The 25,659-nt window shown below is 49.2% G+C and overlaps 1 protein-coding gene across 5 annotated transcripts in view; it reads right to left on the bottom strand.

Moving 5' to 3' along the window:
* The window catches only part of LOC101945592 (adenylate cyclase type 10-like), a 105,721-nt gene that overhangs the window by 21,556 nt on the left and 58,506 nt on the right, over positions 1-25,659 (bottom strand). For 4 of the 5 annotated variants that reach the window (XM_065594219.1, XM_065594218.1, XM_065594220.1 and 1 more), the window contains 10 exons: positions 25,387-25,473; positions 23,308-23,588; positions 19,484-19,620; positions 17,675-17,791; positions 11,998-12,279; positions 10,343-10,699; positions 8,403-8,483; positions 5,698-5,760; positions 3,574-3,655; positions 1,095-1,326 (listed from right to left, as the gene is read on the bottom strand). In XM_065594219.1, the coding sequence (XP_065450291.1) occupies positions 1,095-1,326; positions 3,574-3,655; positions 5,698-5,760; positions 8,403-8,483; positions 10,343-10,699; positions 11,998-12,279; positions 17,675-17,791; positions 19,484-19,620; positions 23,308-23,588; positions 25,387-25,473 (1,719 nt within the window). Of the gene's footprint in view, positions 1-1,094; positions 1,390-3,573; positions 3,656-5,697; positions 5,761-8,402; positions 8,484-10,342; positions 10,700-11,997; positions 12,280-17,674; positions 17,792-19,483; positions 19,621-23,307; positions 23,589-25,386; positions 25,474-25,659 lie in introns of all 5 variants that reach the window. The other variant, XM_065594217.1, reaches the window with a different exon arrangement.

Here is a 25,659-nt window from a genome sequence, read left to right as displayed (position 1 = left end):
CACACTCTAATTCTGACTAGAAGCACCCTATCTCTCCCATGAGCTCTCCATGGTAGAGATTGCTAATTCATATGATGATTTTTGTCATATGACTAAATGTCACCGAGAGACTATGATGGGCCTCCCCAAATCATGTCCCTAATGATCTCCTTATCCTCCCCACCCCCACCCCCTGTGCCCCAGCCTCTAGAGGACTGGGGCTAGTGCCCTAAACCACCATGCCTTTAAACATTCCTCACTCCCCTCCCACTACTATATTCACTATACTGGGGGTTGGGTGAAACCACCTTGAGGCTGGTGCATGTGAGAGCTGGCCTTCACTCTGGACAAATGTGTGAGGCACTCAGCTCTTTTCTGGAACAGACAGCCAAGCAATAGGAACCTCCCCCCAAAACACAGGCCACGGGCAAAGCTGGAGCAGGAGTTGATCCATGTGACCTAAGCAGTTTCCTGGGAGTCTGATAAACACAGGGCTGGGATTGACTGGACTGCACAGGCGTGTGTGGGTGAGAAACACCACAGAAAGACCCAGAGAAGGCAGAAGAAAGCCAGGAGAGCCACAGAAGGACTTGTAGCATGACCCTGAGAAAAAGGTGCAAGAGCGAGAGCGTTGGGGCAGAGTGCTGTCTCGAAAGAAACTTGGATCTGTGAGCAATTAACTGTCTCCAGCTGTTTGAGTCCTACAGTGTTCAGGGAAACAGAACTTTATGTACATTCCTTGTAAATCAAGAGGATTGCATCAATGAAATGGCTGACTTAGTTTTTCCTTCTAACAGAAACAACCCACAGGATCCCAAATTTTGACTTAAAGCTCAGGTCAAAAGGGGTAATAATATTAAACTGTATGTATGCTTGTAACCTCTCATGTGCTATGTCTGTGACATTAAAATCCTGCGCCGCAGCTCAGGGTCTCTAGCAAAGTAGGAAGGAGAGGCAAGGAAAATGTAGGGCCTAACACTACCAGTCTGAAAGAACCAAAGAACGTGTGTTCCTAGATGAAATCTGGGGTAGCCTGCTAATATGGCGAGAAGTAAAAGAGAGACCAACGGAAAGGACGTGAACTCGCATGGGATCAAGGAAGCAAAGCAGCTCACCATGTAGTTGTTTGACAGATGTAAGTAAGCCGCTGCACACTCCAACAAGTAATACAAGCCTCTGGTGTATTCTCCCATCGCCATGCAGTGCCGGGCCAGGGGCACAAAGACAGACTCCACGATGTCTTCACATTCGCAGGATCCCAAGCGCTTGATCTTCTCCCAATCCCTGTCAGACTGATGAATGATCTCGTCCAGCCTTTCCAGAAACGCCTTCTCTATCTCTTCAGCTCTGCCGGAGACAAGATGGCAGAGAAGGGGCAGGATTCCCATGTCACAAGGCTTTCTTGTATATCTGGGTTTGGCAGAATTCACAGTTCTAATTCCCTGGTGCTGTTTTTATGTTGCTCTTGTGACCCAGGGGATGGTGCTCTCTGTCCCTAAACTCCTAGCCCCTCCTGTGCCTTTATGGCACTGTTCTGGAGGAAGACTATGGTATTCCTTTATGCAGGGCAAGTTTAAGGCAATCTGCGACTCTTGGCACACCCCCACATGGGGTCTTGTGGCCACTAGAGGATGGACATGTGGCAATGCTCCCCACCACCACCTCCACCAGACATGGCAGAGCCCCACTTCTCCCTTGGCCCTGCCCTGTCTGCTGTGGGGTGGGCTCAGGCAGCATCCTCCCTAGCTACAATGGCTGCTGTTCCCCTGCAGACTCAGGCAGACGTCACATCCCTGCATCAGTTACTCTCCCTTCTGTTTTTTCAAGTTCTTTTTTTTTGCAAGATCTGGAAACAGATTTCTTAAAAATGAAAGCTGAGATGCAGACGTCATTGCAGGATTTCTGGAGGGAACCCAGGCCCACGGCACAAGCCTGTGACATTAGCCAGCCTTGGCACCCTGTGCTTTTGGCCAGGATGCAGGCAGCCCTTTCCCTGCCTCGCTTGAGAAGACAGAACTCCATCGCCTCTGACAGCACCAGCACCTAATCCCTCCTAAACAGAATAACCGAAACCATTTCAGCTTGGAGAGCTTCCTGTCTCTTAACACGCCAGAGAGAAAGCGAAGCACAAAAGTTGGCTAAAATGTACCTGACTGAACAGCGGCTCTACAAGATAACTTTGTAAGCAGGCCTGAGTACCTTCCTTTGGATAGAAAAGAAATGTGACCTAATTGATTAATCTGTATCTCCTGCCCTTGGCTCATCTGCAGCAGGACTGTGAACCATAGCTGGCCCAGACAGTATGCAGCTTTCATGACTATCTGTCTTTCCCGAGCAGGACCTTGAAAATGTGAATTGAATGTAAACAGATGGAGAGATGCCTGCCTGAGTCTGCAGAGAGCCTGAAACCATCATTCTGAGAGTGTGTTCTGCCGCATCCATCTCAACCAGGGCTCCATCAACTCTGATCTTCCATGGCTGCACAAGTTGCCATTTTTCCAGGATGCCACAGAAACCACCATTTCTGCCATGGAATTCACTGGTTTGCTGCATTCAGGCACTCACCGTTTTATCTTCCTGACCTGCCAGGACCTGCCTGCAGCTACCTCTGGCTCTGCAGATTTCCCCACAACAGAGAGTTATTTCAGTGCACGCTCCCTGCATGGTTCCATAGAGCCAGGGACTAGGGAGAGCACCAACTCCATGGAACACAGGTTGGTGAGCTAACCAGGCTGAAGAATGGTACAACAGCCAAGGTCTGAAAAGATGAGCCACTAAGCCAGCTCCCAGCTTCCCACTTCCCTGGCATCCATTGGGGAAGAGGGCTCTGGGCCAGGCTGGGGCAGGAGCTAAGGTTTGGGGTGTGGAGCCAGGCCACCCAGAGGGTGTAATGAAAAATCCATTCTTGGACTGTTGAAAATAAACAAATTCTACTGCAAGAATGTTTAGCTATGAGCCACGGGGGGGTGGGAGGGAGAGTGAGTGGGAATGAAGGGCATTTCCCAGAGAGAGAGTAAATCAGGGTCAGCAACTTTTCAGAAGTGGTGTGCCGAGTCTTCATTTTTTCACTCTGATTTAAGGTTTCGCGTGCCAGTCATACATTGTAACGTTTTCAGAAGGTCTCTTTCTATAAGTCTATAATATAGAACTAAACTATTGTTATATGTAAAGTAAATAAGGTTTTTAAAATGTTTAAGAAGCTTCATTTAAAATTCAATTAAAATGCAGAGCCCCCCCGGACCGGTGGCCAGGACCCGGGCAGTGTGAGTGCCACTGAAAATCAGCTCGCGTGCCGCCTTCGGCACACGTGCCATAGGTTGCCTCCCCCTGGCGTAAATGAATGCTGCTGTAGAAGGTAGGAGTCCCATTGTGCCATGGAATGCATGGGGCCCTGACAGTAGGGATGTTCCATTCTGAGAGAGTCCTTCACACCCTCCAAACTCCCAGTCTCCATGGGTATCTTGCCCCCCATCAGGTAATGTCTTCCCCCACAGGTAGCAGCCAAACGCATATATTCCACTCACAACCTCTGGAGCCCCTAGGAATCTATTTCATTGTAAAGTGGTCTGGTGAATGAAGACCTTGTTCCCATACTTAAGATTTTCCTCTGGCAAGATCTTGTGTTTCTTTAGTGCCTCTGGCAACATCTTGTGTTTCTTTAGTGCCTTTTCAGTCTCTGGAAAGAAAATCAACCACTGGGTTCAATGCAACATCATATGTCCTGGACTAAGAGCCGCTTTTTACCATTCTCTAGCACTAAGATAATGAGATGAAATTCCATAACATAGGAAATGTCTTCACTGCAGACTTAGTGTGTGACATACCAGGCCAGGAAACTCCGAAGGCCACCGTTAATGGGAAGATAGGGTTACCATATTTAAAAAATAAAAAAAGAGGACACTCCACGGGGCCCTGGCCCCGCCCCTTTCCCACCCCCAGCCCTGCCCCAACTCCGCTCCTACTCTACCCATTCCCCAAAGTCCCTGCCCTAACTCCCCCTCCTCCCTCCCAGCCACGCGAAAAGGGCTGCCCAAGCGCTACCGGCTTCACGGTTTGCTGGGCAGCCTCCAGACCCTGCGCCCCCAGCCGGCGCTTCCCCAGCACAGCTGGAGCCCGGGAGAGGAAGCGCCCAGCCGGGGGCGCAGGGTCTGGAGGCTGCCCGGCAAACCCGTGAAGCCGGTAGCACTCGGGCTTTGGGCAGCCCCTATGCCTCTGGACCCTGCGCCCCCGGCCGGGCCCTTTCCCTCCTGGGCTCCAGCTGCTCTGCTCCTCCCCTGACTCTTCGGCTCTGTTTAAGAGCCAAGCTGCCCGAGCCAGCGCTACCGGCTTCGGGCAGCCCCCTTGCCTCCAGACCCTGCGCCGCCGGAGCAGAGCAGCTGGAGCCCGGGAAGGGAAGTGCCCGGCCGGCGGCTCGGGGTCCGGAGGCACGGGGGCTGCCCGAAGCCGGTAGCGCTGGCTCGGGCAGCTTGGCTCTTAAACAGAGCCGAAGTCTGAGTCAGGGGAGGAGCAGAGCAGCCGCGGGAGAGGAAGTGCCGGCCGGTATTTCCCCGGACATGTTCGGCTTTTTGGCAATTCCCCCCGGACGGGGGTTTGGGAACCGAAAAGCCGGACATGTCCGGGGCAATCCGGACGTATGGTAACCCTATGGGAAGAATCCCACCCACCCAGAAATCCTCCAAATGCCGATAGCTTAAGGAGAAGAAACACCCACTACTCTCAGAAATGTTCTTTATGGTCCAGATCTTTAGCTGGTGTACATCAGCATAGCTCCATTGATGTCAGCACAGCTCTGCCCACTTACACCAGTATAGGATCGAACCCAGTGGTGTTCAACCTATTTACCGTTGGGAACTGCATATGTAGCCCACAATGTGTTATGTGGGCCACATCCAATACTACCTCTACGGCCCTGAGGATGTCACATGGGCCGCAGCTCTGTGCGGATTGGGCCACAAGCAGCCCGCGGGCCGCAGGTTGAGAACCACTGGGTGGGTTTTTTGCCCAAACCTGTTAGTCCATAATGCACTTCATCAAACGGTTAAAGGTTCTTTTCAGTGCAGCATTGTAGGTTTTGGCTACACTAGCACTTTTGTTGGCAAAACTTTTGTTGGTCGGGGGTGTGTGTGAAAAACCACGCCCCGACTGACATAAGTTTCACCATCAAAAGCGTCGGTGTGGACAGGGCTATGTTGGTGGGACAGCATCTCCTGCCGACATAGCTACCGCTGCTTGTTGGGGGTGGTTTAATTATGCAGATGGAAGAGCTCTCTCCCCCCAGCATAGAGCGGCTATACGGGAGACCTTACAGCAGTGCAGCTGCAGGGTACAGATGTACCGCTGTAAGGTCCCTAGTGTAGACATAGCCTTAGTTAGTCAGAGGGAAGGGGGAGAAATTCAGTTCCCTCTAGTCACCTATTTTTGTTTGTTGCTTTCTTTTAAACAGTATTTTTCATTCCTGAATTTTTCAGGCTAATATATGAGGCTGAGGAGGCAAATTTTGCTCTCCGTTACAAAGATGCGACCCCCATTGAAATCAGTGGAAGTCCTATATCTAATAAAGCTGTGATTTGAGCTAGACAAGCACAGTTCTGTTTGGGTTAGAAGCTGTTATAGTCAAGCATGAATTTGGTCTTTAATTTCTCACTGCTGCACTGACTGAGTCTAAAAAAGAACCCATGGCTCGTCTGTTACATTCCAGGAAGATAAGCTTGAATTTACCTTTCTCAATGTCTTGTGGAAGTAATAACTCTAACTTCTTGGAGAAAGTAGAGGTAGTGATGTCTGAAATTCAGAGAACAAGGGAGAAGGCATATCTTAGAGTGCTTGCTGCACACATCCTTTGTTCAAGACAAATGGTTCTCATACATGCTGCCTACATAGAGAAGAATCTTTACTGGCATTGGGGATCATGAAAATTTCAGGAGATGGTTGCCTGGACACAGAGATCCTAGTCAAGGGTGCACCCGCTCAACATGAAAAAGAATCAAAGAATAAAGTTCCTCTGAAAAGCAACCTTAGAGCCATCACCTGCCTTTGCTTATTGGAAAGAGAGTGTGATGAACTTTCATCGTGACCCCACCTGCAGTCTGCAGCTGAGAAAGAGAGTGCTGCCTCCATGAAAGTGGCTACCATCCCAATAGACTTGCCATTGGACATTAGCCATTTTCTGTTGTACTCTTTTGTACATGACGACTTGAACGCTCCCTTCATTTCTTTCTGCAAAAGGACCACAACCAGCACAGTATGACTGTCTTTTGTATGACATATGAAACTCAGGTACTGACCATTCATGGTCATGAAAGATTTCATAGCACTTTTCTCAAAAGTTAGAGGTGGCAACCGTGATGTCCTGACCTCATTTCTTTGTGGAAATGTACATTCGGCTTCATAAACACTTTTTGGAGTGTCATTTGAAATGGTTATTCCTTCCCCCCTACTCCTTAAAACACCCTGGTGGGTAATGTTGCTGACACAGAGTAGTTGCAGTACTCCACCCCAGAGATGGCTGCATTTCTTGGTGGGTGAGTAATCCATGTTTAAATAAACTGTAAAACATGACGCCATTGAAAGACACTGTATAAATACTGTAGGAAGTTTTACTGTATTTTCAGTGCCCTGTTTGGCCCTATTTTATTACCACAATAAGCGTAATGCCCCTACTTCATTTGTTACATTCTTAGATCTGGTGCGATGAACAGCTCAGTGGTGTAGGGGAGAATATATAGAGAGAGGTTTAATTATTATCACAAAACACCACCACACACGGTAGCTTTAATCCACCTAACTCCTCTTTTCATTAAGAACTAAATGTCCAGTTCTTTCGCAGAATCTGTGCAAAGCTGTACATTCTCATAAATTAACATACTAGGTCAAATTCACTTTAGGCCAACTCCACTGAAGTAGGCTTACTCTTCTCTTAAATTATTTGCAATAGGTTTGGTACATATTGCATATATTTTCCTACTTGTACTGTGACCAGCAGCATTCTTTCGAGAGAGCCAGTGTTTCAACATTCAGACTGCCTGAACTGAAGCAGGCTGAAAGGAATGACCCAAACTGGAACTTGATCAGAACACCTGGGCTTGGATCCTTCTTCTTGCCTCACTTGCCGTAGGATCTTACAGAGCTCAAGTTTACATTTCATCTGAACAATGGGAAGTCTCCAGCTGGGCAGCAATCCCTAGCACCATGGTAGGGCACTGGTTCAGTACTGACTCAGGGGACTAGGCCTCAAAGGTATTTAGGCACCGAGCTTCCATTGAAATCAATGGGAGTTAGATGCCTAAATACCTTTGAGGGGCTGGGCCATAGTCAATTGCTCCCTGCAGGGCCGGCTCCAGGCACCAGCCGAGTAAGTTCGTGCTTGGGGCGGCAGATTGTACGAGGCGGCAATCCGCCCAATCCTAGGGTGGCACGGCCGCTTTTTGTTGTTGTTGTTCCACTCCGGCCACCCCCTCCCCCCCGGGGCACATCTGCAGTGCTGGGAGTCCCCCTGCACCCTGGCTCCGGCCACGCCGCAGGTTTTTTTTTTTTTTGCTTTGCCGTTTTTTGCTGCCCCGTTTGTTTTCTTTTGTTTGTTTGTTTTTGTTATTTTTTTTTGCTTGGGGCAGCAAAAAAGCCTGTGAGGGGGCTTTCTCCCCATCACCTGCAAGGCAAGGGAAAGAACCCCAATTAGTCATACTCCACACTTGGGAGTGATTAACTAATTGCCTCCTGGCCAGAGGAAGCAGAGCAAGACATTTTAAGTAGACTGAGGGTGCTCAGGTGGGGACAGACTACAGTGGACACCGGTTTCTGATGGAGCAAAGCCCTAGCAGCAGGGTTAACAGACAGGAAGCACCAGAGGAAGAACTCTACAGGAGTGGGTTAGGCCTCTGCAGGAGAAGTCCTGAGGCAGGGCCAGCAAGGGAACTACAGTGGACCCTGAGGTTGCAGAAGAGGTATTAGTTTGAAGATCTGATTGGACTTTCATTTGGACTTCTTCATGTTATCCCTGAAAGGGGTTTAAATTTCCATGTGCCTTGGTCAGATGGCCATGCCACAGCGTACCCAGAAGGGGCGAAGAGGAAGCCTGAGAAAGGCCATTGAAGGGCAGGGAGTGAGCCCAGTAGGTGAGGCCAGAGACAAGGACCCTGTGCAAGGCAGCATGAGGGGTGCCCACTAGGTGAGTATGTGCTACTAGTACTACACTGCCCTTGAATCCTTCTCCACTCTCCATACCAATAATTTACCTGCCTCTTTCATTTTCTTTTTTGTGCTCTGTCTCATACCTTCACCCATACTATTTCACTCAATCTCTCCCCCTTTCAGCCACTTCCTTTTTCACCCCTCTTTCTCTCCGCAGCTCCCTGGGTTTGAGTGTGATGGTCTTGCCTCATTCCCTCCAGGTTACTGTGAGTTCTGTATCTGATGGGACGTTTTACCTTCACTTGTCATCTGGACACTTTCAGGAGAGCACGTGCTGCTTAGGGAAGCCTCGGCTGTCACAGCTTTTCTCTCCATTCCTGCCAAATCGGAGAGAGAAACACATATTAATAAAGAGCTGTAGAACAACTTCTCATCACTATCCGCATGGCAGTGGCCAGCGGAAGCTAGTGGGCCATTGTGCTAGGTGCTATACTGACACAGACTACAAAGATGTTCCCTCTCCAAAAGCACTTAAAATCTAAACATTTAAAAGACAAAACTCTAAAGGTTAAGTTCTTACTGGCCGTAAAAAACGTATCACGGGCCGTGAAATCCCTTCTTCCCCATGAAATCTGGTCTTCTGTACAGTATAGGGTAAAAGTACACCAATTTTACAGGGGAGACCAACGTTTCTCAAAGTAGAGGTCCCAACCCAAAAGAGGATTGTGTGGGGGGGTCACAGTATTGCCACCCTTACTTCTGCCCTGCCTTCAGAGCTGAGTGGTCGAAGAGCAGCAGCTGCTGGCCAGGTTCCCAGCTCTGAAGGCATCACCCCATCAGCAGCAGCGCAGAAGTAAGGGTGGCAATACCAACCCCCCCCCTACAATAACCTTGTGACCCCTCCACTCCCCCTTTTGGGTCAGGACACTTGCAGTTACAACACCATGAAATTTCAGATTTAAATATCTGAAATCATGAAATTTATGATTTTTAAAATCCCATGATCGTGAAATTGACCAAAATGGGACCGTGAATTTGGTAGGGCCCTACCTGTGGGGGTTACACAGCCAGTGCCCGTTGTGCTCTGTGGAACAACTATTATTTGCATTGCCATAGTGTCCAGGAGACCCAGCCACAGATCAGGACCCCCCTGTGCTAGGGGCTGTACAAGCACAGAACAAAAGGTCCCTGCCTCAAAGAGCTTGCAGTGGACCAAATTCTGCAGCAGAACTCCCAAATTCCACCAACAGGGTGAATTCCTTGGAAAATTCTATGGCTGCTGAAACAGTCCACAGGGTCCTGATTGAGATGAATGGGACAGATCACACCTCTCTCAGCCATTTTTCCTCAAAGCCATTGTTTCAGGCTCTCTGCAGACTCAGGTGGTTACACTGCATCTGTTTCCATTTTCTCCATCATCAGAAAGCCTATAAACATATCTGTTCCAACAGGAAAATTCAGATTATGAAGAACAGTTCTGGGGCAAGGACTCAGTTCCCCAGCAAACCCTGCAGCCATGGAATTGTGGAATACCTTAGACCCTGTGTCTAGCTGTAGCTGAAGGCAGAATTTGGGCCAGCCCAGGTTCCGCCTTCACATATTACCAGCCCAGCTAACATAGCCTCCTTCCCTGCACACAGTCCTTCCACTCCACACCTCTGCCTGCTTCTCACAACTCCTTCACAGCCCCATGCTGCCCCCACCACAGTCCTTGACGTTCCCCTACCCTTCAGCTCCTGACACCAGACCTAAAGGATGAGCAGAAATGTGAGGGGGCATGGAAAGGTTACAGCATATGTGGGGGTTGAGGGGTAGAGAGTGGGGATATAGGAAAAACTAAGGGGATTGGGAGAGCCTGGAAAGGGGGCCAGGATGCCTTTCCAGATAGATTTCCCCTAGGGTGGGAGAGGATACAAAGCAGATAGGGCTACTGGAAGTGAAGGAGAAGAGAGCAAGGGACTTGGCAAAGGTGTCTGGTGCATCCAACCAGCTGAGAGCAGAAGATGCCCAGAGGTACACTTGGTCACACCCACTAGGCCCCATGTCTCAGAGAACGCGGAAGTATTGGGACGCAGAGCTGCGTTGAGGACTGTGCAGTCAGTGCATTGCCTGCATAGCCCCAGTCTCTGCAGCAGCGAGCAAAGGCCTGTGTGTAAGATTCTGCCCCCTCCCGACAGCATGGTCCCTTGGGGAGCCCAGTCTGGGGAGTGCTGTGGAAACAAGGGCTTCCATTTACCTTCAAATGAAGGACCCTCAAGCCTTTTCAGGGTTGTGCAAATGATCAGTGAGGCTGCTTCGCTGAATGGGTATTCCTGGTGCTGCTCAGAAATGTTTTCCTGAGACTCGATGCTCTCCAGCATCATTTCCACGGCGTGGCGGTGAAATGAAATGAAGTCCCCTTCTCCGCAGCGTCTGCATTTGTGAGCCTGCCCTTCTAGATAGCGCGCACACTTCAGATGTAAGGCTTTCTTCTGTCTCTTCAGCCAGCACTCGTAGGCCGCTTCCTGCAGCATTGGCATGCAAAACGCCATGACGCTGCATTGTATCACCAGCTGCTCTTGCTTGATTAGGTTATAAACAGAAGAGCGGATATCTGAAAGATAATGTGGATTTATCCATCCCCTCTCAGCAAGGCCAGCATTTGAGCACACAAGGCTCTGTTTCTGCTGCAGCCACTGATGCAACTGTCCACACTAAAGGTGTAACACGGCCCTGGGGGTGGTCGGGATCAAACCTAGGACCACCAGATCTGAAAGCATGACACATTACTGCCTGAGCTAAAAAATTCAGTCCTTAGCCATGGATGTAGCAGGCTCCTCAACCACCAGATTTGGGCCAGAGTTCCACACTGTATGAATTATCACCACTTGGCTATACACCAGCGGACGACAAAATAACCTCATCCACTTTAATTCACGCCTGTTGCTATTGTTGGTGCCAGACTTGCACCGAAATAACAAAAGATGTGAAATAACAAAAGATGAGTGGTGATTGCTGTGCCAATCTGTGTGTAGACAAGCTCTTAGACACTGTAGGGAGAGTTTGGTGGAATCTAGGTGAGGTAGAAGGAGAATAGAACAAAATAAAAAATTCAGGTAAGACATATTAGCTCATACCAGCCCGTTTTGACCTCTGTTCGTCCTCACAGTATGTTAGGGGTTTTCGAATGACTATATTTTAGTGCTTTAATGTATATGCTGCCACATCATGGTTATTATTGTTTGTATTAAAGTAATTCAACAGAGATCTCAACTGAAATGAGGGTTACATTATCCTGGGACTGCATAAATGCGTAATAAAAGAAAATCCCTGCCCCAATGAGTTTATAATCTACATATGAGTCAGAAAAGTGGGGGACGGGAAACTGAAACACAGAGAGCTGAAGTGACTTGCAGGTCAGTGGCAGAGCCAGAAGTAGAACTTAGGTTTCCTGTATGTGTCAGGCCAGTTCCCTATCCTCTGGACCCAACTGTCTCTCTCTAGATACCGCAGGAGTGACTTGAATGCATTTACAATAGCATTCCTAATGCTGCAACAGCTGAGTTTTTTGTACAGAATTTTCCTTTATTTTTTTAAAGAAAAAGGCATTGATGATTACCCTGAAACAGATGCTTCTCAGGAGTTTATTTCAAAGTGTGATGCGAGATTCCATTGTGTAGGCTGTGACTGTCAATAGATACATTTAAGATGTAAGAAAGTACTAAAAACTACAGACAAAAAAAATCTAATGATCTGTACAGTTCCTTCCTACTAGAGACAGCCCCTGCACTTTATGCATGTTAACAAGAAGGATTCACAGAGCACTCTGGAAAGATCACCAAGAACACAGACAAGGAGCAGTGGGATTTCAGCACACTTTGATGCCCCCAGTCTCTGGCCAGCTCCACGTACCTGACACTTGTCCAATTGGTCTCACCGTCCCGGGGCAAACAAGTAACTCTGTGGAGTGCATTTCCTGTGACTGTGCTTTCTGGGAGTCCTTTCTTTTATGAAAACACTTGAAGATGTGGGAATCCACCAGGGCTGCAAGCGTCTGATTCATCTTCCTCTTGGTCCATTCGGGAAGGATGTGGAGCAGCAGCTCAGTCGTGAAAGTCAGCCCGATGATAGCCGCACATTTCACTACCATCTGCTCTGAAGAGTTCATGTTGTCTAACTCAGCCAGTGCGATGCCTACCGAAAACAAGTCATTCAGTAAATCATCACTTCTCCATGCTGGGTGCTCCCGAGAGACCAAGACAGTAAGATTACAGTGGTTAGCTTTAGCGTTGGGAGTGAGAGGAGGATGGATGTCCTGTCTGGATCCTGTCCTTTTTACCCTACAAATGAACTGACCTGAGGAAGCTAACACGTCAATTATCTCTTCTGAAAGCTGCCTTCACCAGCAACTACTGATAAAGGGCAGTCACAGGGAAGTCACACACTGGATTTTTGTACTGACCATGAGTTGATCCATAACTGCTCAGTACCTTGATTTGACTGTAGAATTTATTAGGAGGGCTGTGTTTATATTAATTCTTAATAGTTTGTCATTTAAATGAGACTTAAAGCGGCTTCCCAGAACAGCATCAGAACTCTGCTGCACCGAGCTAGAGTGCCAACTACTGGACTCGAGGCCTGGCATGACTCCAAGAGCAGACCAGCGTATTCAGGGATTAGACTGGGGCAAAAAGAGGGGAGAACCTTTTACAGTACAAACACCAGAAGAATGCCTGTTAAGCAGACTGTAGTGAGACTGAGTGGCCTCCCTCAAAGCTGGAGAGCAAGGGACCACTACACTCTCCCTAGTGGGCAGGGCTAAATCTGCCACTCCCCCCTCACCAGAAGTCCTGGGGCGGGACAGAAAGTATAAAAGGAGAACCCCAGAGCTCAGTTGGGGCTGGAACACTGGAGGGAGCAGCAGATGTATTTTAAAGAATCCTGATTGAGGTTGCAGGAAAAAAAATCCCGATGTGTAGAAAGAATAGTAAATACGGCAGGAGACCAGCTTGGCTTAACAGTGAAATCCTTGCTGATCTTAAACGCGAAAAAGAAGCATATAAGTAGTGGAAGATTGGACAAATGACCAGGGAGAAGTATAAAAATATTGGCATGCAGGAATGAAATCAGGAAGGCCAAATCACACTTGCAGTTGCAGCTAGCAAGAGATGTTAAGAGTAACAAGAAGGGTTTCTTCAGGTATGTTAGCAACAAGAAGAAAGTCAAGGAAAGTGTGGGCCCCTTACTGAATGAGGGAGGCAACCTAGTGACAGAGGATGTGGAAAAAGCTAATGTACTCAATGCTTTTTTTGCCTCTGTCTTCACAAACAAGGTCAGCTTCCAGACTGCTGCACTGGGCAGCACAGTATGGGGAGGAGGTGACCAGCCTCAGTGGAGAAAGAAGTGGTTTGGTTCAGGACTATTTAGAAAAACTGGACGAGCACAAGTCCACAGGGCCAGATGCGCTGCATCCAAGGGTGCTAAAGGAGTTGGCGGATGTGATTGCAGAGCCATTGGCCCTTATCTTTAAAAATCCATGGTGATCGGAGTAGGTCCCGGATGACTGGAAAAAGGCTAATGTAGTGCCCATCTTTAAAAAAGGGAAGAAGGAGGATCCGGGAAACTACAGGCCAGTCAGCCTCACCTCAGTCCCTGGAAAAATCATGGAGCAGGTCCTCAAGGAATCAATTATGAAACACTTAGAGGAGAGGAAAGTGATCAGGAACAATCAGCATGGATTCACCAAGGGCAAGTCATGCCTCAGTAACCTAATTGCCTTCTATGAGGAGATAACTGGCTCTGTGGATGAGGGGAAAGCAGTGGATGTGTTATTCCTTGACTTTAGCAAAGCTTTTGATACGGTCTCCCACAGTATTCTTGCCGGCAAGTTAAAGAAGTATGGGCTAGATGAATGGACTATAAGGTGGATAGAAAGCTGGCTAGATCATCGGGTTCAATGGGTAGTGATCAATGGCTCCATGTCTAGTTGGCAGCTGGTTTCAAGCAGAGTGACCCAAGGTTGGTCCTGGGGCCGGTTTTGTTCAATATCTTCATTAATGATCTGGAGGATGGCATAGACTGCACTCTCAGCAAGTTTGCAGATGACACTAAACTGGGAGGAGTGGTAGATATGCTGGAGGGTAGGGATAGGATATAAGAGGGACCTAGACAAATTAGAGGATTGGGCCAAAAGAAACCTGATGAGGTTCAACAAGGACAAGTGCAGAGTCCTGCACTTAGGATGGAAGAATCCCATTCACTGTTTCAGACTATGGACCGAATGGCTAGGAAGCAGTTCTGCAGAAAAGGACCTAGGGGTTACAGTGGACGAGAAGCTGGATATGAGTCAACAGTGTGCCCTTGTTGCCAAGAAGGCTAACGGCATTTTGGGCTGTATAAGTAGGGGCATTGCCAGCAGATCGAGGGACGTGATCATTCTTCTCTATTCGACATCGGTGAGGCCTCATCTGGAGTACTGTGTCCAGTTTTGGGCCCCACACTACAAGAAGGATGTGAAAAAATTGGAAAGAGTCCAGCGGAAGGCAACAAAAATTATTAGGGGGCTGGAGCACATGACTTATGAGGAAAGGCTGAGGGAACTGGGATTGTTTAGTCTGCAGAAGAGAAGAATGAGGGGGGATTTGATAGCTGCTTTCAACTACCAACCTGAAAGGGGGTTCCAAAGAGGATGGATCTAGACTGTTCTCAGTGGTATCAGATGAGAGAACAAGGAGTAATGGTCTCAAGTTGCAGTGGGGGAGGTTTAGGTTGGATATTAGGAAAACCTTTTTCACTAGGAGGGTGGTGAAGCACTGGACTGGGTTACCTAGGGAAGTGGTGGAATCTCCTTCCTTAGAGGTTTTTAAGGTCAGGCTTGACAAAGCCCTGGCTGGGATGATTTAGTTGGAAATTGGTCCTGCTTTGAGCAGGGGGTTGGATGACCTACTGAGATCCCTTCCAACCCTGATATTCTATGATTCTATTTCTCTTCTAGGGAGCTGGAATCTCAACATGATCCCAGACTAGCAGGGCCGTCCTTAGACATAGGAGGCTACTTAGGGCACCTGAAAATTTAGGGCACCACTGGGTCTTAGTGTCCCCCTCCTGCCTCTTCCTATCCCTGTTCTGACCCTTCCTGCAAGCTCTCATACCTGGCTGCTGAAGCCTGGTGACTCTTACTCCGGAAGGGATCTAGTAACTTAAAAGTGAAAAAGTCTTCCACCCTACCAGACCTATTAGCACAACACTGAAACTGTTAAAGAGCCATTCAAGTGGTAATGAACCCATTTAACAGGCATTTGGCAACCCCTACGTATATATTGTCAGTTTCTGAATTTGCTGACAAAACCAGTTGTGCATTACTGTAATATTTACTCAGAACATGTTAGTCTACAGGACCTTAGTTTAAAATTTGCTTTAAAAATATTTCATTAGTGAGTTGGTGAAGATTCATAGATTCTAGGACCTGAATGGACCTCGAGAGGTCATCGAGTCCAGTCCCCTGCCCTCATGGCAGGACCAAATACAGTCTAGACCATCCCTGATAGACATTTATCTAACCTACTCTTAAATATCTCCAGAGATGGAGATTCCACAACCTCCCTAGGCAATTTATTCCAGTGTTTAACCACCTTGACAGTTAGGAACTTTTTCCTAATGTCCAACCTAACTTCAGGGCATATCAAAAAACCTGTGACTGACATTTTTTTATTGCCAAGTTTAGTGCTTTTAATTAGGTACCTTCTGCATGTCCAGTCTTCACCGTCTGGCATGCAGTGGAAAACATGCCCCATTTTCTTTAGAAAGAAATTGCAGAAGAGTGTTTTTTTCAAATATCATTTGCTTCATTTGGGTTCAGGGATTTGGCTGGAAGGGGGTGAGCACGATGGGGGAGGGAAGAGAGGAGGGAGACAATGGGGAGAGGGTAGGGCCTGGGTGGAGTGGGGCGGGGCCTGGAGCAGAGCAGGAGTGGAGTATGGGTGAGGCCACAGGCAGAAGAGGTGGGCTGGGGAGCTAGCCTCCCCAAGGGGCAGCTTCACCCACTGCCCATGACAGGAGGTAAGAGCGGGTTGGCTCCTGCACACCCAGTGCGCACTGCAGTCTCCTTAGGCAGGGGCTGTATTCACAGAGCCGAATGTGCCAGCACCACGCATTCTGTGTGAGGGAGAGGGTAAGGGGGTCTCTGCGGGGAACTGTGACTCTCCACCACCGTGAGGCAGGCCGGGGGGGCCGGTATCTTTTGCTGCCTCGTCCCTAACCTCCCCCCACCCCCGGGCTGCCGTCGGGCATAGGGGCACCAGTTTAATAATACTGCATAGGGCCCCTTAAATCCTAAGGACAGCCCTGCAGACTAGGCCCTGAGTGGAGCTGCGCCCTGCGGTCGGAGGAGACAGACGAGAATCCCCAAGGATACCCCGCCACCAGGGCCAGCTTTAGGCCAATTCCCCGGAATCGGGCCCCGCGGGTAAGAGGGCCCCGCACCCACGCCTAAGAGGGCCCCGCGCTTTAGGCTCACATGGTGGTGGTCCGCTCCGGCGGCATTTCGGCGGCGGGGGGTCCTTCAGTGCCGCAGAAGATGTGGAGCGGACCCCTCCGCCACCGAAGACCCGGACCGCGGAATCGGGCCCCGCAGGTCCTAAAGCCAGCCCTTACTGCCACCGTTAGGGCCCTGGGCTGGGACCCAGTGGAGTAGGGTGGGCCCGGGTCTCCCTATCCACTGCTGCCAACCCCACCCCTGGTAGGGTGACCAGACAGCAAGTGTAAAAAACCGGGACAGGGGGTGGGGAGTAATAGGAGCCTATATAAGAAAAAGCCTCAAAAATCGGGACTGTCCCTATAAAATTGGGACATCTGGTCATCCTAACCCCTGGGGTGGCAGTCTACCCACCTTAGCAGTGGCGGCTCCAGACAGCAGCGCACCACGCACGTGCCTGGGGCGGCAAGCCACGGGGGGCGCCCTGCCGGTCCCTGCGAGGGCGGCAGTCAGGCCACCTTCGGTGGCTTGCCTGCGGGAGGGCCGCCGGTCCCGTGGATTCGGCGACAATTCGGCGGCGGGTATGCCAAAGCCGCGGGACCGGCGGACCTCCCGCAGGCAAGCCGCCGAAGGCAGCCTGTCTGCCGTGCTTGGGGCGGCAAAAAAGCTAGAGCCGCCCCTGCACCTTAGGCCGGATGGTCTGCGCTTGCCTGCTTTTGCTCTGCCCCAGCCAGGAGCTTGTGGGCCATAGACTGTTAATTGCTGTCTGCTCCAGTCAGGAGGTTGTGGGCCATAAACTGCCTGTGCTCTACCTTCCCCCTCTCCCTCTCCATGGCCAGAACTTCCCCATAGACTATTGATTACTACCTGCCTGTAGTGAGGCCGGGTGGCCTCCATCCCCACTTGAGAGTGAGGAACCACTACACATACTTCTTGCCTAATTGGGAGGTCTGGCCTATTCTGCAGAGCTCAGACTCGTGCTTCTCCGCTTTGCTCCAAAGTTCAGACCTGCGCTGTCTGCCGCATTCAAGCTCCCAGGCCCTCTTTAACTGCTGCCCTTAAGGAACAGAAACATTGTGTCCCCACTGGCGGGAGACATCAGGATCAGACCCTCACCTTTTAAGGTAGGGGGCAGCATAATATTTTGCAAGTTGACATTCTGGCGAATGGTGCAAATGTACAATTCGTTGTCTGAGCTGGAAGGCGATTCCGCTTTGGAGGGGATGGCATTGGCTGCACGGAGAGAAAGAGGAGAAAAAACAATTACAAGAACTCCCATTTTAATTTGTTTGCTTTTTAAATCTATCCAAAGCAAAACAATACTTGACAAGATCTAATGGGAACAGCCATTATAACCATTTGGGTGTGAGAATAAACTCTATCACCCAGGATGCAAAACAGGTTCCATTGCATTTCTACTTAATCATAACATTCCGAGGCTGGCTCTTCTGGGGGCCAACTCTTTGGTGTTGCCTAGATTTCCCAGCCTAAATCAGATCAATGGCCTATCTTAGGAGGAAACCGTAACTCTTCTTCCCTTATGGAAATTTGGCACTAATATATGGGGAAGTACTAGCCTAATCCCAGGAAGTAAATGGCTGGTTTATGGCCTGCAGGAGCTGGGCTGCTATTTTTCTCTTCCTCCTTATTTATTTAGGAAGTTTTAAAAGGCTTACAGAATCATTGCCATGGAATTATTATCATTTTGTTTTTGATATTTACAACAGCTTTTATTTAAAGAAACATTATACAATATAATCATCAAATCTCTCTCTTTAACAGGGTGTTACCTTTGCACTATGCAAGACGTTTTGTTTCTGGTGATTGTATTATTCTGATTATCCATTTATCAAGCCAGGCATGTCCATCAAATGTTAATAATCAAAAACATGGACAGATGTGCTGGGTTTGTTTTTGTTTTCAGGCAAATGTATTTTGTCTGAATATTGAACAACATATCTAAGAAACTATCCACTACATTTCTCATATCTTAGCTAGTATAACTGCAAGTGATACCATTCCCATAAATATCAACATCTTTTGGTTGGAAGATATTTGTCACCATAATATCTTGTATCAATTAGTCCACAGATTAACTGTGTGGTGAGTAGGAAAGTGTTTCCTTTAATGTTTTAAATACGTTGCTTTTTCATTTCACTGGGTGGCAGCATATTCTATTATGGAAAACTATAACTATTCGCTATTAGAGGGGTAGCACATAGAGGAAACCTTTTAAGGTTGCTAACAAATTGCATTATAACCTTTTTTCAGTGACTTATAACTTTGTTAGGCATTAAGCTTTGGGACTGAAATTTTCCATGCTTGGTCTCTGCCTCAGATTTGTTTTTTTGAAAAGTTAAGACTTAAAATGGTTCAGCAGTTTTGTCAATGTTAAAAAAATGTGTATTTTCCACCTGCCCTCTTTTTGAGCAGCTTTAGTGTCCCAAAGATTTGGAGCAGGAATAGAAATTTCTCAGGGACAAATAGCATCCAAGAGTTCTAAGTCAGTCCCATGCTTTAATCACTCAACCTCACTCCCCTCCCAGAGACAGGAATGGAACCCTGCAACCCAGCATTCTACTGCTGAACGGCCACCACTTACCCTCTCTGCTGCCTCCCCTGGCCCCAGTCTTGCCTCCTTTCCTAGCCTGTTCAGCTACTCTTTCCATTCCCCTCAGCACATCTCCTCTTGGCCCCTGGCACCCTCCTTCCTTCCCTGAATTCCAGCAGCCAGTGCCAGGCTGACAAACATTCCCAGAAAGATGAGAACTGCCTGGGAGGGTGAGTCACTATACACTATACAGTGGGCTGTGGCATTTAAGAACATAAGAACCTGTCTTGCAACAGTGGCCAGTGCCAGGTGCTTCAGAGGGAATGAACAGACCAGGTTACCAAGTGATGATGAGTTAATGACAAGTAGCTTACTGAAAAGGCCTTCCCACTCATCATCTACTTCCTCCTCCTCTTCCCAAAGCTGGAAGACGAGCATGTTCTTTAAATGGAGGTTCTGCAGCAACTCCTCACAGTAAAATGGGATTCCATGGCTTCTCTGGATCAAGAACCTAAAGAGAGACAAAACTATCACTGACCATTAAAATAAGGGACTGTTATTCTCCTTGGGCGATGTTGGGGATGGTAGCTACGTAGATACCATGGTGACAGGTGCCTTAACAACATCTAAGGTTGCAGTTGAAATGGACGAGCTGCATCAAGTGTCCTGTATGCCTCCTACGTGGTAGATTGCAGGGCTGTACTGAAGACACAGAGTGTGTCGTGGGGTGAATGAGCAGCAGGGCAGGGGATCAGGCTCATATTCAAATGACAGTCAGGTGTAAATCAGCACTTAACGTAGCTACGGTCGTTTACAACAGCTGAGGAGCTGGCCCCATGTTTGTTTTTAAATGTTACTAATAGCAACTAGGTTACTCAAACTGGCCCCATGTCAAGCCTAAATATTCTCTGCTAACTCATCACATAGGTGTCACCACCTTCCTGCAGAGTTCCAACCTGTCACAGCCAGCCTCTTCCTTAAACACCTTCCTCCTTTCTCCCATAAAGCCCTATCAGTCGCAGAAAAGCTCTCTGGCAAAGTCCATCTAGTCCCCACCTTTTCCTTCTTCAAATCCCTCCTTAAAAGTCACCTCTGCCTTTATGCCTGCAAGACACTGTCAGTTGACATTGGCAAGGCAGATGGCAAGCCATAAGCACTGTTCATTGTGCTAAAATGTTCTTGTTTGATTAAGGGTAGGTCTACACTTACCTCCGGACCCGGAGGTAAGCAATCGATCTTCTGGGATCGATTTATCGCGTCTTGTGTAGACGCAATAAATCAATCCCGGATCGATCCCGGAAGTGCTCCCCGTCGACGCTGGTACTCCAGCTCGGCGAGAGGAGTACGCGGCATCGACGGGGGAGCCTGCCTGCCGCGTGTGGACCCGCGGTAAGTTCGAACTAAGATAGTTCGACTTCAGCTACGTTATTAACGTAGCTGAATTTGCGTACCTTAGTTCGAAGTGGGGGGTTAGTGTGGACCAGGCCTAACACTCACCCTCCCATTCCCACCACCTCCACCACCCTCTTTAGCTACCTGTTGTAACAGACAGTCTCAGTGTTTTTAGGGCAGTGACACTGGAGCCCGCATCCTGACTGGCACCCTGAGGTGTTACTATAATATAAATAAATGCCAAGATTTTCAAAAATGGGAGCCTAAAGTAAGACTCTTAAATCCATATTTGGGCACTTAAATAAATTGCCTGATTATTTCAAAAGTGCTGAGTACCCAGCAGCTCCCATTGACATCACCCATACAACTTTAACTGTGCATACACACTATGATTCAATCTTTAATTAATTACTGTCCTCCTCTCCCCCACGGGACTTCTTACTTCAGTCAATGCACACAATGGAATCTAGGATCCTATGGTTACACCAGTGTGGGGGTCACATAGGAGTCCTGGAGTTATTTTAAGGGTCCCTTCTACAGTACTTATACAAAACCAGGAGGAGGGTAAGGAGATTCGCTTAGGCACATACAGCAGTTAGGCATCTAACTTCCGGTTGCTCTTTTGAAAATCTCTCCATTTTATACCAGGCTTTTGATTTGCAATGTTTTAAACAGGCTCGGCCAATCTCTGTTGACCAGTTGCTGTGACATTTGCGGCTTCTCAGCCACTTGAATTGCAAAGACTCAAAATGTCAGTAAAGCTTCCTTTGGCAAAATATCCCCCAAGTTCGCTCATTACCTGATGTTTCATCAATTCACAGATTCTAAGGCCAGAAGAAACCACTGTGATCAGCTAGTCTCACCGCCAGTATAATACAGCCCATAGAATTTCCCTGAAATAATTCCTGTTGAAACTAGAGCATATCTTTTAGAAAAAACATCCAGTGTTTTCGTACCATGCTTAGCTTTAGTATCTTAGCAAATATGGAAACAGCACTGGCATGGCCATCTGCATTACAGTCGTCAAATGGAAAAACCAATAAGGATAACATTTTAAAATGCACTGTGCGGGTTTTTTTAGTTGATTGCTTTTAGCTGAAAGCAGGTATCACATAAGGTTTAATGAATTTTTAGCCTTGCAATTTGAATGGGTGGAAGGGCAACCTGGAGCTAGACGTTCGCTAAGTCTGTTTATAAAACTGGAGATGGAAGCCTAGTACAGACTGGGTTTTACCTAAGCAAAAAGGGAACTGCTGATACAACGCTGAGGACTCTCAGCAGGTCACAAATGGATATAGAAATAGGCATAAAGAGTCTAGAACTGGAAGGAGTTGCCCAAATTTGAGGTGCTGGCAGCTGTGTTCAGCTGGCTGGAATAATGAAGGTAGATGGGTGGGTGAGTCACCACCTGCCCCCTGTGGGACATGTTGAGAAGAGGTGTAGGAGCCACTGGCACTTGATGGCTGGGGGGGTTACTCCAGAAAGCTTATGCTTTACTTTGATGATTTTACCTTTGTTTGTGGGCTCTGGGAATTACTCTGAGGACATCCAGGCTTCACCCAGACTTTGGGCCCCATCACTGGACCAACTGGATCCCAGACTGCCCAGGGATGGGAGACTGAAGATTTCTGTTGGTTTCTTCTCCCTCACCTGTCCCCGCTGCCTGATTCTATGCTCCTCCTCAGCTTCCATCCAACCAACTCTGAGGCTGACGGAACCACATTGCACCATCATGACAGGCCGAGACACCCTCTCAAGCTCTGCAAGCCAGACATGCCACCGCTCAACCTGTCTGGAGCTGCCCTGCCTGCATTGATTCCTGGGACAACCCCAGACAGAAAACCGCATTTCCCCAATCTTTGCTGCCTCACCTTCCCTCCCCCTCCTGTGCCAATCCCTTTGCCTAAAGAGCTGGAATAATCTCTGACCATGTTGACCTGAAACCCAGCAGCAAACCTAGCCTTTCTTTCCTTTCCCCAAAGTGGTAGGCCCTTTAATATCAGCAAAGAATTCTGACCACCTTCCCTCTAAAGGACTCTGATAAACACTCCAGTCAGACTAGTTCCAAGGCAGAGCCACTTCCCTGTCAGAACTCGAACAGCTCAGACTGTATTTTCCCTCTTTGCGTTGAGTGAGTAGTGGAAGGAATTTGGACAGGGCAGTTGCTGTACTAAGGTGCACTCACACCTGACTGCTGAATGGTGGGGCAGGAAACAAAGGTCAAGTTAACATCACTCTTCACCACAACAGAGGGGATGGATGGTACCACCTTAGCTCTCTGCCTAGGAGCAAACTGATTGAGAGATCCCCCAAGCAACTACCCTGGGATGTATTTGCAAACCAGAACATTAGACGGCAGTGACAAGCCAAAAGCGATATGTTAATAACAATAATATCTGGACTTTCTATAGTGCTTTTCATCAGTGTTTTTTCAGAGGCAGTATAATCAGCTTCATTATACAGATGGGGAAACTGAGGGACAGAGAAACAACGTGATCTGCCCAAGGTCACCCAGTAAGACAGTGACAGAGCCAGGAATAAACCTCAGTCCCAATCCAGTGCTCTATCCACTAGGCTACAGTGACTCTTTGCCAAGCCCTAGATGGAACAGCATACAGTTAGGACCAACCAGGTTTTCCTAGGTGCTAGGCTATTGGGCTGTTTTGACCCTGCTTTCATGGACCCTACAGAGTCAGTCACTTGACCATGAGCCATTTGGTTCCTCCTTTATGGACCTGCTCCCCTCTGTTTTGCGGAGAAAGGTTGGTTTGCAGCTAAGAGCACAGATCAGGTGCCTATCACTTACATTTCTAGCTCCCGGGAGACGCTGACCACCCTAAGGTCCTCGCAGGCTTTTTGCAGGATCACAGAGGGTTTTAGCTCCCGCAGCTGAACGTAGGTGGTCTTTGTGCTGTTAATGATCTTCGCAGCAGAGACACACGTAGGCCATGCTTGGCGGCCGGGAGGAGATAGAGACATGACCATAAACACTGGGATGCTGGAGAGCAAGTTGTCCAGAAATTCCCATGATGCAGGATCAATGAAGTGGGCTTCATCAATCACAAAAATGAGAATGTTCTCCACTACCTAAAAAAGGGCAAAAAATCGCCTGAATAAGGTGTTGCTTCAGTTATGTATATCTTGCCTTCAGGCCAGGGCCAGGGGTGTCATACCCCCACCCCCGTGACTGCTACTCCAACCTATGGGGTGGAAGAGCAGCTGCAGCTCCTTTGTGTTGGTTAGATAGGATATGGGGATCTGCACAGTCGCGTAGCTAGGGGGGTGCAGGGGAAGCAGCCGCTTCCCCTCAGCACATTTTTCAAAAGTGGCGCCTGCCGGGCCGGCGCTGGGCTCCTGCAGGCAAGGGGGGGCAGCACGGCCGGAGGAGCCATTGGGGGGGCGGGCGCGGCCGGAGGAGCGAAGGGGCCGGCTCCTCGGCCATTGCGCCCCATGCTCAGCGCGGCCCCAACATCGCCGCAGCCGGCTCAGCGGCCGAGCGCGCCTCGCCCCTGGATGCGGCAGCAGCAGCATCTCCTAGCAGCGGCTCGCAGCCCATTATACAGTGCAAAGAGAGGCGGGGATGGGAGAGGGGACGAGAAGCCCCAACACGTCTAACGTCCCAAGCGCCTCCCGGAAGCGATTGGGGGACAAATATCAGGAAGCAGCAACAGGCTTCTTCTCCGGGTCCAGTGCTGGGCTGCCGAGCACACCCGCCCGGGCCAAGGGAAACAGGAAGCTGCCGGAGAGAGGTGGGGATCTGCCCGCCTGCCAGCTGCTGCCCACCCCACTGCTCCGCTCCCCCACAGCCCCTGGGAGAAGCGAGCAGCACCCGGCACCCCTTCCCCACGCCCGCAGCCTCCAGCCCGGCCTCAGGGCAGGGGGGCAGCCCGCACCGCCTGGAGTTTCCCGCGAGTCTCTTCCCTCCCATGTGTCATGTTTTCCTCCGAGTCCGAGGTCGCTCGGCAGCTGGTGAGTCCCGCCTGGGGGCACGTGAAACTTTCTCGCCTCTTCTCCCCCCCTTCTCCAACCGCACCCTAAAAACTTCCTCGGCCGGGCCAGGCAGTGCCATGCCCAGCCCCCTCCCCCCGGACTGAGCCCCTCCGAGGGGCGGCGCAGCATGGCCGCAGCGTGGCCGGGGGAGCCAAGGTGGGGGAGATGCGGTACGGCTGGAGGAGCCAGCTAACGGGGGGGGCGCGGAGCGGCCGGAGGAGGAGCCAAGGGGGCGTGGCCAGAGGAGGAGCCAAGGGGGGACGCCTTCTTTATGTTTGCTCCCCCTGCACTTAGAACCTGGCTACGCCACTGGGTCTGCATACACATGGATCCATGGCCCCGCCCATGGCCTGACCCCCCGACCACCTCTAACGTGACCTTCTGTGCTGACTAGGGAGGAGACAAGGTCCAGAGCTTTCCTCCCAGACAGCTTATCCCACTTCATTCATGCACGTGTAAGAGGGCTGTGTCCCTGCACACCGTGGGCAATGTCACCCAAGATGATTACACTCATTTGGAAAGAGGGGTTATTTATGTTTTTCCACTCTGGGGGTATAGTCCCTGCATTTTGGGAGGAGATCCAAGCTTTGGGACAAAGCGTGAGCCAGTTTCATGGAGAATCCATCCCATAATCTGAATCTGAGAAGGGCCAGAAAGTGCACTCGGTGGTACAGAAAGACATAGTTCCTGCCCTCTAACTTTAGACATCACACAGTGAGTGCAGGTAACAGGAATTAGGATTGAGGAGGGATATGGAGGATAAGGCCATAAGGAAAATGACCGGAGTACACCGTATTCCCAGCCTGCTAACCAGCTGCTCATTAGCAGAATCTGCAAGTCCAGTGCAGTCTGGGGAATCATTTCTCTCCGTTTCACAATAAAGAGAGTGGTTCACCTTCTGCAGTATTTTCACAAGAAATAGTTCCATCTCCTGTGTCCTTGTTTCATGATCCATTTCGGAAACCTCGGCAGAGATGGGAAACTAGTCAGAAAAAAATGAGAACAGTAAGCAGAAGAGGCAGCGTTCCTGTTCATGATATACACATTCATGGGAAAAGCCCTGATTGAAATGTCCAGCCTAGTGAGACGCACATGTTCATCTCAGTGTCTATCCTTTCCATACAGGGTTTGCATCATCTAGGGCATGTGTACATGAATATACCAAGGC

Source organism: Chrysemys picta, chromosome 4 (assembly GCF_011386835.1).
Source record: "Chrysemys picta bellii isolate R12L10 chromosome 4, ASM1138683v2, whole genome shotgun sequence".
Taxonomy (NCBI): Eukaryota; Metazoa; Chordata; order Testudines; family Emydidae; genus Chrysemys; species Chrysemys picta.
This window is presented reverse-complemented; position numbering and strand designations above follow the sequence as displayed.